We start from the raw sequence: 13189 nt of genomic DNA on the forward strand, positions 1-13189 counted from the left end.
CATTGACAATGGTCATTTAAAATCAATGCCGGGTGCCTGCTTTTAAAACTGGATCCCTCTCAGAACGGGTGGGTTTTGGTTTTAAGCCATTTTGGTTCTGCTGTGTAACTATAAAGTCAAATGCTGTAGTATGAAAGCATTAGTTGGCCTTTCCTTCTGACAGTGGCCTTGCTACATACTTTTCATCGCTTGGAGCCAGTTTTGAATGTTTCAGACCCAGACTTCTATAGGGGTGTGTGTGTGGTGGGGATTAAAGCTCTTGGTTGATGTAAATTTGTATGGCACAACCACGTATCTGAAATTCTGGGTGGTCTGTGTAGTTGTAGCTGGCTAAGCATGTCGCTAGTAGCACGTAGGGAGGCCATTTGGGCTGCAGCTGCACAATGCTGAGTCATAGGAACATAGGAAACTGCCATATACTGAGTCAGACCATTGGTCCATCTCACTCAGTATTGTCTACACACAGAGTGGCAGCAACCAGCTTCTCCAAGGTTGCCGGCAGGAATCCCTCTCAGCCCTGGGAGGGAACTTGGAACCTAGATGCTCTTCCCAGAGCGGCTCCATCCCCAGAGGGGAATAGCTTACAGTGCTGCTCACACTTCTAGTCTCCCATTCATATGCAACCAGGGCAGACCCTGCTTAGCTAAGGGGGCAAGTCATGCTTGCTCCCACCAGACCAGCTCTCCTCCTGGAGAGGAGAACATCTTGCTAGTAGCCGAGGAGCATGTGCATGTGAAGCCGCTGTTCCCAGTTTGGCAGGTGGGCAGCACTGGCTCATGCTTGGTGTGAGCAGGTTTACCGCTCCTGCCACTTGTGTCCAGGCAGAATTTGACTCTTGGTGTCTCTCCCTGCCCTTGTTAAGCTGGGCCCTCTCTTTATGCATTGCTGGTCTCGCTGTTCATGGAATAACTCCCTCCTTCTTCTCAGCTGGCAGCCCGAAAGGCAAATCCCCTTTGGTGATGTGCGGCTGCCCCCACCCACAGACTACAGCAAGGAGATTTCAGAAGGGGATGAGGTGGAGGTGAGTGGCGTGGGGCTGACGGGGGGGCTTGCCGCCGCCTCACGGGGTGGGTGTGTGCGTGCTAAAAGCTGGTGGGTTAACTGGCACTCCTGTCTCCCCAGGTGTATTCCCGAGCCAATGAGCACGAGCCGTGTGGCTGGTGGCTGGCCAGAGTCCGCATGATGAAAGGCGACGTAAGTCTTGAGGCTCCGTCCCCCGCCCAGAATCCTTCCTGGCCCACACTCCAGGAGCCTTGTGCATGCTCTCTCTGCTCTGTTAATGGGCAGAGTGCTTGTAGTGCAGGGGTGTCGCCTGTGGTCTAGCGACTTGCTTCATCAGCACCAGGCAAGGACCCCTGCCCCCACCCCACCCCCGTGCAGCAGTACCTCACAGGCCAGCCTATGGAATTCAGACAGGGAAGGCTGCAAGCCAGGAGGAGGACTGGTGATCTGGACTAAGAGAACTGCAAAGCAAATAGTTCCAGATAGCTCGAGGAAGTGAGCCAAGCCACTAGCTTCAAGGGAGGGTGACAGCTTCTAGAGTCATCTGTTTTAAGGGCCAGTCTTGCCTCACTAACCTTCTGGAGTTCTCTGAGAGTGTCAACAGGCATCTGGATAAAGGTGATCCGGTTGACACAGTATACCTGGACTTCTAAAAGGCTTTTGATAAAGTTCCCCACCAAAGGCTCTTGAGTATACTTAGCAGTCGGTTCATGTGTGGATTGCTAACTGGTTGGAGGGCAGGAAACGGAGGGTAGGAATAAATGGATAGTTCTCTAAACGGAGGGAAGTCCGAAGTGGGGTCCCCCAGGGATCGGTACTGGGACCAGTTCTCTTTCACTTATTCATAAATTATCTAGAAGTTGATCAGGGGCCTAATTATCTAGAAGATGATCAGGGGCCTAGAGCACCTTCCCTACAAGCCAAAGCTACAACACCTGGGGCTTTTTAGTTTGGAAAAAAGACAACTGCATGGAGACATGATAGAGGTCTATAAAACTGTGCATGGTGTGGAGAAAGGGAAAACTTTCTTCCTCTCTCACAGCACTAGAACCAGAGGTCATCCCGTGAAACTGATTGGCAAGAAATGTAGGACTGACAAAAGGAAGTACCTTTTTCACAAAACACTTAATTAACCTCTGGAATTCCCTGCCCCAAGATGTGGTGACAGCCACCTGTTTAGATGGCTTTAAGAAGAACTTAGACAAATTCATGGAGGGCAGGTCTGTCAGTGGCTACTAGTCTGGTGGCTATAGGCCACCTCCAGCCTCAGAGGCAAGATGACTCTCAATACCAGTTGCAGGAGAGCAACATCAGGAGAGAGGGCAGGCCCCTTTCACCCCTTGCCTGTGGGCTTCCCAAAGCCATGTGGTGGGTCACTGTGTGCAACAGGAGGCTGGACTAGAGAGGCTTCTTTGGCCTATCTTAGGGTCATAAGCAGCATTATCTGTATTGGGGATTCCTGGCTGTTATTGATTACAACTCCCATACTGGCCATTGCAGCTGGGGATTATGGGAGTTGTAGTCAACAACAGCTGGGAATCCCTGTTACAAGTCATAAGCCTGTTACCTGCTTTGGCCTGGCCTTCCAGGGTTTTAAAAACTGTTTTAATAATGGTTCTGTGTTTTTAGTTTTAGATTTTAATAGTTAATTGATTTTAGCTTTGTTTTAATGTAAACCACCCTGAGCCATTTTGGAAGGGAGGCATAGAAATCAAATCAAATAAATAAATAAATAAGCCACTCTGACTTGTGGGGAGGGGGAGAAGGTTTCCACTGACCCCAAGCAGTGGTGATTGGTCCCTTAATGTGAGTGGAACTCACTCCATGTCCTCCAAAATAAGGCCTTACTGGGGCTGAAATGCATGCTGTCCAGCCTTTCAGGGAGGGAGGCAATCTGCAAACGGACTCTGTATCCCCGTGTTTCCCTCTCCTCCCCTTCTGGTTTTTCTTTTGCCGATGAAGTAGGAAGGGCTTGCTCACTTTGCTCTTGCAGCTCAGCGGGGCCAGCCATCGTGACGCTCCCCCACCTTGCCTTGTCTTGCAGTTCTATGTCATAGAGTACGCTGCTTGTGACGCCATCTACAATGAAATCGTCACACTGGAGCGGCTGCGGCCCGTCAACCCCAGCAAAGTGGCGAACAAGTGCAGCTTCTTCAAATTCACCATCGCAGTCCCAGAGGACCTCAAGGAAGCGTGAGCATTTGCAGGCCTTGCACTCGTGGCTTGGGGGTGGGAAGGGGCATGTGCTTTTCCTCTTGGAACCAGACAGCCCCCGTCTGCATGAACTCTGTTTTGCTTGCACCCCTCTACTGCATTTGGGGAAGGGGCCTATTCAGGAGTTTCTTGGCAGAGTCCGAAGGGAAAGGAGTCGAGGCACGGGGGCCTCTGGGACTGGTGACGCAGGGGAAGGGAAGGTCATGGGCTTGGGGGCATACGCAGAGTGCCTGGCCAGTGGCAACTCCTCCCTAAGCTGGCTTCTGCTGCTGGTGTTCAGGCTTTCTAAAAGGGCTGATGTTTCCCTCTGTTTCTGCTCCATAGCTGCTCGAATGAAAATGTACATAAAGAATTCAAGAAGGCGGTGGGCGCAAACTGCATCTTCCTCAGTTCTACTAGCAACGAACTCATCATCCTTGTAAGAGTCTGTCTGTGTCTCCTTCTCTCCCTCCCTCCCCCCCCTTTTTCTGGGGAGAGGGTCTGCACGTCTGTCCGGGCCATCCCAGCTTCACTGTTAGGACTGGGCAGACTGGGCAGGCAAGTTCTGCCATGGCGCTGATAAGCGTTGTAACTTGTGTGTCTCAACCATGGCTCTTCACTCCCCTCTAGTGGCGAGACTGTAAATGGCAATGAAATGCACTGCTTGGATGCTTAACACAACCCGTATTCTCTCTGCATGCCAGGAATTTTTTGATGTCCACTCAGTTAATTTTAGATCCCACTCAGGTTGAATCAGGAAGGCCCCATTCTGAATGCTTGTGCGCGCACACTGCCTTGATGCTGCCGCCCAGAACAAAATGCGTGCTGTGCACAGATGAAAAGAAACAGAAGTGCTACTGAACACAACTTGTGGAAATCTCCCAAATGGCTCTTAAGCCATTTTTCACTCAGTGCATGTTGGTTCTTTCAGGGTTTCTCATGTTGATATCTAGACTTGTGAAAAATTGCTTGTTTGAAACAAAGAATATAAGAAATGTCTTCCTGACGGTATTGTCCATTTAAGAGGCACTGTCCCCAGGATTTTAACCAAGGCGCTGGCATTGAATGTTTTCAGTGTTAATTTGGATTTAAATGTGCCATCTGTTAAAAGCAGGCAACTGATAAAGCACACTTTTAATCTGACCACTGGAGTGCTTGTGCTGGGTAGTTCTCTTGGCCAAACCAGAGCTTGCTGTGGGGACAGGCGGTCTTGCTGTCCTTTCTCCTCCCTGGGCAACCAGGGAGCCTGGGGCTTGTTCATGGCCAGTTGGCTCTCTTTTATATCTTGACTGTAAGATGGCTTCCAGCAACCCGAAAGGCAGGGGGAAATGACTGTTTCCTGCCAGGTGTAGAACTACCGTATGTGCTGCTTTGGCTGGCTGGCCGGCCTGCCAGTAGGAGGCATTTGACCAGTATCTGTCCTTCCACAGTCCACAAATGAATCTACCGTCAAGCGGGCCTCTCTGCTGGGTGACATGCACCTGCGCAGCATCCGCACCAAGCTGATGCTGATGTCCCGGAACGAAGAGGCCAACAAGCACTTGGAGGTATGAGAGGAGAAGCCAGTCCGCGAATGCTGCACGTGTGGGAAAGGCCCTTCCGCCATGCTTTAGGGGCCTACAGGGCACTGGAAGAAGCAGCGCAAGGACCTTGGAGTCTCGCTCACTAGTGCCCTTTTGACCCCCAAAGGGGAAGGGCTTCCTTTTCCTCTGGACCACGACTCTGGGATAAGCAGGGTTCTTTGTCTTCTGCCTGATTTAACGCTCTGCAGAGCTCAGAAGCTTGCATGGCCTTTCATCAACCTATGTTGATCCAGTGAGATCAGCTCCATCCCCAACATCCTTGTTTAAGGGAGCCCCACAATGGAGCTTCCTAGCTCCCCTCCACGGGTGCTTTTGCTTTCAGGTATTGGCTAGTCGAGCTGAGGGTTGCATGGGGTAAGCAGCAGGTGGAGGCCAGCAGCCGTTTGGCAAAGTGAAGACGCTGGTCTGGTCTCTGGAGGCTGCTGGCTGTTCCCCATAATAGTGCGCCTGCTTCTTCCCTCAGACAAGCAAGCAGCTGGCCTCGGCGTTCCAGGAGGAGTTCACGGTGCGTGAAGACCTCATGGGCCTGGCTATCGGCACCCACGGGGCCAACATCCAGCAGGCCCGCAAAGTGCTGGGGGTTACTGCCATTGAGTTGGACGAGGAGACCTGCACTTTCCGTATTTATGGGGAGGTAAGGAGTGGGGAGCAGCCTCCTTGGATTGGGGGGTGATGGGTAGAGAAGTTTGGGTATCGCAGACCCAGGACACCAGGGTTCTTGGTGGGACCTGGGCTCTGACGATGGGTGTGGTTGCTGCTTTTTTTGTGCCATGCTAGCCAGTGCTTGAAATACACCTTACAAAAATTAAATCTAACTTTTTGAAATGGAGAGTGGCAGAAGACACTTGGAGTGCTAATTATAGCTGGAGAATTAGCTAAAGTGAAAAGGGAGTGGGCAGAGGGGTGTGAATGCCTGGACGGGGAGGGAGGGAGAGGCCCACGGTGGCCAACTTCTGGTGCGGTGCAGAGCAGAGCAATTCCCAAACATTGGTTGGCACCTGAACAGCTTTGTCCTGGAACCTCAAGAGCTGGCGTTGCTGACTGACACTGTTTGACCTGCCTGACTTCTGCTCTTCCACAGACCCCAGAAGCCTGCAAGCAGGCCAGGAGCTTCCTGGAGTTCTCCGAAGACTCCGTTCAAGTCCCTCGGAACTTGGTTGGTGAGTGAGGCTGTTCCCCAGCCTGTGCTGGAGCCCCCTCCCACTGGCTGGAAGTGGTTGGCCCCTTTGGAGGAAGTGCTGGCTTCTTTGTGGGAAGGCGAGGGATCAATACCCCAGAGAAGGCCTGGGGGCCTCCTGCCTGAACCTGCTGAAGCTCTTGGGGACAGAGTGGTCTGCGGGCACTGCTAGAACCATGCTTGTAGTGGCTGGCGAGCAAAGACCTGGCTGCCTGCTTGGAGGTATGGAATTCACTGCCCCTGTCTCTTGGGCTGCCCTGCCTTTCCTGCAGCCTCCCAGCCAGCCTCTAGGGACCCTTTGCTTGGCCCTTTCTTTTCCAGCCAGCAGGGCACGGCCCCTCTGCTCCCTCCGTTCTGGGTTCTTGGTTTCCCCCAATCAAGCTGACTGGTTGCTTTCCATGAAGAAATGACAGTGCAGCAGACCTTTGACCTTGCTGGCTGAGGGAGATTATTCCCTGAGTGTTCCATGGTCTGTCGGGTGCTTTGGTTTAGTATTTCCAGACTTCTTGTTTTGTATTACAATGTGCACTACAGTTGGCTCTTCAGGAATAAAGCAGAAAAGGGGGATGGATTAACATACCTTGATGGGTCAATGCTGTGATCAGCAGCATTGGGTTTCTGACAGCTTCCCTCTAGAATGTGCGTAGCCTTTCCATGACATCAGAGAAGCTCAGCCAGCAGTGAGGAGGAGGCTGCCTAGAGAACAGATGAGTCTTGTGCTTGCGTTATCTTCCCGCACCTTGACTGTCTGCCTTCCTCTTGCTACAGGGAAGGTGATTGGCAAGAATGGCAAAGTCATCCAGGAGATTGTGGACAAATCTGGCGTGGTCCGGGTGCGGGTGGAAGGTGATAACGACAAGAAGAACCCCAGGGAAGAGGTAAACGGGGCTGGGAGGGAAGGCTCTGGCGGCTTCTGGCTTCTCTGTGTCTTGCCACCAGTTTCAAGCCCGTGCCTTCATGTCTCCCCCTCTCAAAGCGCTTCATGGGAACACCGTGTCCCAAATCCTTAGCCTGCCTGTGTTTCCTTACCTACAAATACGACGAACATTTATATACTGCTTTTCAACAAAAGTTCCCAAAGCGGTTTGCATAGATATAGATAAAATGGCTCCCTGTCCCCAAAAGGCTCACAATCTTAAAAAACAAAACAAAAACCTAAGACAGACCCCAGCAACAGCCACTGGAGGGATGCTGTGCTGGGGGTGGATAGGGCCATTTGCTCTCCCCCTGCTTAATGAAGAGAATCACCACTTTGAAAAGGTGCCTCTTTGCTCAGTTAGCAGGGGACTTACTCTCCCTTCAGCCCTTGCTGACTGGCACAAGTGCATTATGTGTGGGTCCCCGGTTGAAGCAGTTGGGCAAGATACAGAGTTCAGAGAGGTTCTTGTTTCAAGTGCAGCATCAGGGGCTGTGCCAACAATTTTAAATCCCAAACCGTTAGTATCCTCCCCTTCCTCACAGTTGCCCAGAGCAGGGAACGCGATCTCACAGCCACCCTGAGTGGCAGGCTAGGCTAAGAGGTGGCCCACTGGCCCAGTTCAGAGCAGAGTCTGGTGGGAATGCTCTCAGCTGGGTTGTCAGAATGCACAGAGCCTCTCTGGCCTCTGCACCGATCCTGCTTGCACACGCCTGCCTGCCTGCGTGCTCTCTCTTTCTGTCTGGCTGTGCCTGGTTGAATTTGCTTTCGGATTGCTTTGCTTCTGGAGCACCGGAGTGTAGCTGGCCAGCTGGGATGCTTCACAGTTCTGCAGTGGAAACGGGAGTTGCTGTGAAGCCCACAGCCCCAGCCACCCCTCCTCCGTGTCTGGGAGAAAAGGCGCCTGCTCTGCCCTTCCCTTGCCAACATGTCATCGTGGTCACCTCCTCCTCTCCCCGCAGGGGATGGTGCCTTTCATCTTCGTGGGGACGCGGGAGAACATCAGCAATGCTCAGGCACTGCTGGAGTACCATCTCTCCTACCTTCAGGTAAGGCCTGGGGTCCTTCCCGTTGCCCTGCGGCTGGAGCCCGCCAGGAGCCAGGCCCTGAGTGCTGGGAGGCAAAAGCAGCTTCTCCCTGGCAGGGCTGTGGGGCTGGAGTGGCCCCACCTCCTGGCCCTCCAGGAGGGGAGCTCACTGCAGCACTCCTTGGCACGCTGCCCCTCCCCTGCTTTGAGAAAGGCCCAGGGGTGGTTTTGCTGCTCTGCTGCAGATCCTCCTAGCGCTAGAGGACTGGCGGGAGGGCTCCTGTCCAGGCCGTGGCTTGCCCTCTACAGCTTGGGGGGCTCTGCTCTCTCCTCCTCCTCCCCCCCCCCGTTTCCTGCCAGGAGGTGGAGCAGCTGCGCATGGAGCGGCTGCTGATCGACGAGCAGCTGCGCCAGATCGGGCTGGGCTTCCGCCCCCTCTCCAGCCGGTCTGACAAGGAGCGGGGCGGCTACACCACTGACGAGAGCGTCTCCTCCCTGCACGGCACGCGGACCTACGGGGGCAGCTACGGCGGGCGAGGCCGTGGGCGCAGGGGACCCAACTCTGGCTATGGTGAGTCCGGCGAGGGCTGTCCAGTGGAACCCCCTGCCTCAAGGCCTAGTAGGCCCTTCCGTCTGCCGCCAGCCCTCAAGGGAGGCCTGCCGAGTGGCTGGCGGAAGCCGTTTCTCCAAGGAGGGCCAGCCCCAGAGGCCTTGCCGCGCCGGCAACTCTTCCTTGCTCGCTTTGTCTCGCTAGCTACCAACTCTGACGTGTCGAATGCCTCCGAGACAGAATCCGAAAAGAGAGATGACTTTGAGTGCCCGCAGCCCAGTGACCGCGACCCGCGCCCGGAGGACAGCCGCAGGCGGTCAGGGGTGGGCCGTGGGCGGGGCCCGGCTCCAGTGTCTCGTGGCGGTGGCGGCAGCAGCAAGTACAGCAACTCCTCCATCAGTTCAGGTATGAAGGGGCTGGCTGCTCTGCTGGAGCCCTGCTGGCCTCACAGAGGCCTGTTGCCAGGATGGGCATGCGCTGAGCAGCTGTCCCAAGCAGCCTTCCCAGCCGCGTGGGGCAAGAGGGCCCCGGCTGAGCCGCTGATGACTGGGGGGTGAGTGCCCGGACCAGGCTCCAGAGGCCCTCTGTGGTGGCTACAGCAGCACCTTGGCTTCTCTCCGGTTGTACTTGCTTGGCCAAAGGTACAGGAGCTACAGGGAATCCTTGTGGGCTCTGCCTGCCCTTCCCTTCCCCCTTTTGAAACACACCAAAATAGCCCTTGCTGAAACGTGGACAGACGCGGGTAGAGTCTGTGGCTCAGGGGGCCCGGATGTGGCTCACAGGTGTCCCTAATTCCTTGTCACATCCAGTTCTTGCCACAGCATCCCTCCCCCGCCCCAGCATAGGGACGGAGGAAGCTGCCTTCTACAGAGTCAGACCCTTGGTCCATCCAGCTCAGTGTTGTCTACCCAGGCTGGCAGCACCTTCTCCAGGAGTCTCTCTCTCAGCCCTATCTGGAGATACTGCCAGGGAGGGAACTTGGAACCTTCTGCATGCAAGCAGACAGGAGCAGCCCCATCCCCTGCCGGGAATGTCTTGCAGTGCTCTCGCATGTAATCTCCCATTCAGATGCAAACCAGGGCAGATCCTGCTTAGCAAAGGGGACCGTTCGTGCTTCCTACCACCAGACCAGTTCTCTTCCCTCCCTCCCTCCCTCTGGCTCTGCAGGTAACACCTTCTGCAGCCCTCTAGAGATGGCTGCCAGCCCCCATGCACACACACACACACACCCCGCCACTCTCAGCCCACGGATCTGTGGTTTGGCTCCTCCCTGGAAGGTCTAGTTGGGAGCAGGAAGGTCAGCCCCGCACGGTTTCCCAGGCCTGCTGGGCAAAGGAGAGCCCGGAGCCTGCATCCTCCTGCCTGCCTCTCCTGCTCCTTCAGCTGCTGAGCCTCCCAGCGTGGCGTGACGCTTGGCTTCTCCCTGTGCAGTGTTGAAAGACCCGGATAGCAACCCCTACAGTCTTCTGGACAACACCGAAACAGACCAGACCGCTGACACGGATGCCAGTGAGTCCCAGCCAGTCAGCAACCGCCGGCGCCGGTCCCGCCGCCGCCGCACAGACGAGGACGCCACCATGATGGACGGGGCCCTGGAGTCGGACAGCACGTCTGTGAATGAGAATGGTGTCGGTGCGTGGGGGGAGGCGGCGGCGGCGGCGGCGGCGGCAGGGGGGGGCCTTCGCAGCCGGAGGCTTCCTTGGCAGGGGAGAGGTCTAGCAAGGCCGGAGCAGGGAGGGGGCCTGGATCGACCTGCTGGGCTCTTCTGGTGGAGGCTGGTGGGCCAGGTGGGCTGGGCTGAAGCCAGCCCCTGACCCGTGATCCTGGTGGCCCTCGCCTGGGCTGTGAGGCAGTTGGCTTCTCCTCCTCTGGCGTTAGTGGCTGGCACAGAGAGCCATTCAGTGTGACGCGCACTTCCTTCTAGAGCTCTCCGTGGCTGGGACTGAGGCACCCAGAGCTCTGGGAGTGGCAGAGGGCCTGATCCCATTGGCCAGGGTCTCCCCGTGAGTTTTACAGCTGAGCAAGGGCTTGAACCTGGGTGTCTCCAGGACTCAAGCCGCTACACCACACTTGGCTACCCAGGAGAGAGATCATCCTTGGGGGGGGGGGCGCTCCATGGGCACTGGTGCATCAGTGTGGGCAAAGGCTCAGAATTGCCACAAAAAGGGGTTGTGACTGGAGCTGCTGCTGTCGTCATGCCTTTGTACAAATCTGTGGCGTGGTGGGGAAAGCTGTGGAGATCCGGGCTCAGAAAGGACAGTGCAGAGCTGGGGATGGTGCCAAAAGGGGAGAAGCGGAGGGTGGGGGGAGCGGGGGGGACCTCCTAGTCTAGAGAAATGGTGACGGGTGGGGGAGAGGCTTACGGAATGGTGTGTTGTGATCTCCCAACACTAGGGCTTGGGGTAACCCCATGAAACTGGGCAGTCAGCAGAATTGAGAGAGAGAGAGAAGTCTGTGTTGCAATGCAGGATTAATTTGTAGAACTTGCTGCCACGAAATGTGGTGTGGGCCACTGGCTAAGGCGGCTTTCGAGGGGGCTCGGAGAAGCCTGGGGAAAAGGAGCTGAGCAGCTGCAACTCGCTTTGGTCAAGGGAGTGTGGCCTTTCCGTCTCCCCTGAGCATTTTCTGCCTCTCTTGACCAGAGGAAGAATCTAAGCCTCAGAGACGCAATCGCAGTAGGCGTCGGCGTAACCGTGGCAACCGTGTGGACGGCTCCATCAGTCGGGACCGCCAGCCAGGTATTGTCTGATGTTTGGCCTGTCCTGCCTTGGACAAAGGCGTCGCATTTGAGCATTTGGGGGTGGCCTCCCTTTCGGGGGAAGCGGGCCCTTTGGGGAAAGCCCCTCTCTGACCTTGCCTGTCCTCTCCCTCCTTCCCCCACCAGTCACCGTAGCAGACTACATTTCCCGGGCAGAGTCTCAAAGCCGCCAGCGCCCCCCGCACAAAGAGAGCCGGGAGAAATCCGCTGAGGGCAACACACCGAAGCAGAAGGTGAGCTGGAGTGGGAAAGGGGGGCTGGAGCAGCTGCTGCCGCCGCCGCCGCCGCCACACAGCGGGAGGGTTGTGTGGAGTCGTCCCCCGGGCTCAGCCGGCTCCCCTCGCTGGGTGGGTGACTCCTTGCTGCAAGGTATTCCCCTGGGGGGGCGGGGCCCTCGCTCAGCGGGAGAGCCTCTGCGTGTTTGCATGCCGAAGGTCCAGCCTCAGTCCCTGCAGCCTCTCCAGGGATGAGATGGGCCGGGAGAGGTGCTAGCCGTCCGCGAACTGGACCCTGTATGAGGCAGCTTTCTCAGTTCCTGATTTCCTGAAGGGAGGAGGGAGGGCAGCAGAGAAACAGGAGGGCAGGGCGGGAGGGACCTGTGGGGCTGGTCCAGCTGCAGCATTGCCTCCGCCCCCCGGAACTGACGGCTTCCTCTCTTCCAGGGCGAGCCAAACAGCAAGGTGGTCAATGGCCCTTCGGAGAATGGGGAGCATGCTGCTGCCGCCGCCACCGCTGCTGCTGCCGCTGCCGCCACCACCACAGGGGGCGAGGAGGTGGCTGCCACCTTGGTGAATGGGGTGTCCTAAGCGCCCTCCAGTCGCAGGCAGCCGATCCTTCCTCTCAACGAACCGAACCGATCCCTACTTTTCACCTGCTTGCAACATCTTAAGAGAAACGAAATAAACACCGCACCGATCTCTTGTTTAAGAACAAAACCATTCTTTAAAACAAAACCCACCCAATCCCCAGGTAATTCTCTAATACTTGTTAAAAGCTTGCCAAAGATGGGGAAACTCTTTTGACCACGGCTCTTACCACATCCTGGTGAAGCTTCAGTGAGGGCAGCTGGCCAGCGCAGTCCATCCCTTTTCCTTTTTCCCTGCCCTCTCGTGAGCGGCAAGACGGGGGCTTCTGATGCTACCTGAGCTCGTCCCCCTCTTCCGGCAGGCGTGAAGCGTGGGGAGGAAAACTGTGACTTCACACGCATCTGTTCTTGGTGACTTAAACGTTTTTTTGTGTTTGAAACAAATGAGAGGAAAATAAATAACCGGCTATTCAAACTAGAGAGAGGAGAGGGGGAGAGAAACCTGTGCCTTCTGAGGATGCACACACACACTCAAAAAATAGTGCAGAATGCTCTTAGGTTTTCCTTTATTCTTCGACTAGTTAAAAATCGAAGGCAAGGATTCAGTTGTGTCAAAGAGAGAGAGGAGAGCTGGCCCCCCAAGTGCAGAGGGTTCTGTGGCTGTTCAGATTAACCCCCTCTCCCCTGGGGTGGGCAAGGCACCATCAGGAAAGGAGCAGGCATGGAACATGGATTCTGGGCCATCTCAGAGTTCTCTCCCCCCCCCCCATTAAACACTGTGGAAGACAAGAGAGTGAGTCGACAGGCTTAGGACCATCTGACGTGGCTGCCTCCAGTTTGTGTGTTTGTGCGTTGGGGGAAGGGGGATTTGATCTGATCTGTGATGGTTGAGACTATTTATTTTTCACTGTACAGTATTTAAAAGAGAATAAAAACCCAACTCTTGAAAAAAAAAAGAACCACCCACCACCACCAGGCTGCTTTCTGTCCCGCCTGCCATGTTTTCTCTCTGCCAGGTGTGTGGCTACGGCAACAGAAGCCCCTCAGGCGGCCACACAGCCCTTCAATCAAAGGCGGAAACGTCCTGTGTGCACTTGTGTACAGCGCCTGGGCGCGCCAGCTGGAGAGGGGAAGGGGTGGGGGCGGGAGTGCTGGTGGGGAGGTGGGCTGGGAGCCCC

At 55.7% G+C, this 13189-nt stretch overlaps 1 protein-coding gene across 1 annotated transcript in view; it reads left to right on the top strand.

Annotated features, from left to right (window-relative positions):
- The window catches only part of FXR2 (FMR1 autosomal homolog 2), a 29303-nt gene extending 16323 nt beyond the window's left edge, over positions 1-12980 (top strand). Inside the window, exons 3-17 of the mRNA XM_053262909.1 lie at positions 928-1021; positions 1123-1194; positions 3047-3195; positions 3541-3634; positions 4626-4742; positions 5242-5412; positions 5860-5938; positions 6724-6833; positions 7834-7920; positions 8259-8469; positions 8653-8853; positions 9880-10080; positions 11091-11186; positions 11333-11439; positions 11869-12980. Coding sequence (XP_053118884.1) covers positions 928-1021; positions 1123-1194; positions 3047-3195; positions 3541-3634; positions 4626-4742; positions 5242-5412; positions 5860-5938; positions 6724-6833; positions 7834-7920; positions 8259-8469; positions 8653-8853; positions 9880-10080; positions 11091-11186; positions 11333-11439; positions 11869-12012 — 1933 coding nt within the window. The 3' untranslated portion in view covers positions 12013-12980. The remainder of the gene's footprint in view (positions 1-927; positions 1022-1122; positions 1195-3046; positions 3196-3540; positions 3635-4625; positions 4743-5241; positions 5413-5859; positions 5939-6723; positions 6834-7833; positions 7921-8258; positions 8470-8652; positions 8854-9879; positions 10081-11090; positions 11187-11332; positions 11440-11868) is intronic.
- The last annotated feature ends 209 nt before the right edge of the window (positions 12981-13189 follow it).

This window comes from Hemicordylus capensis, chromosome 6 (assembly GCF_027244095.1).
Source record: "Hemicordylus capensis ecotype Gifberg chromosome 6, rHemCap1.1.pri, whole genome shotgun sequence".
NCBI lineage: Eukaryota > Metazoa > Chordata > Lepidosauria > Squamata > Cordylidae > Hemicordylus > Hemicordylus capensis.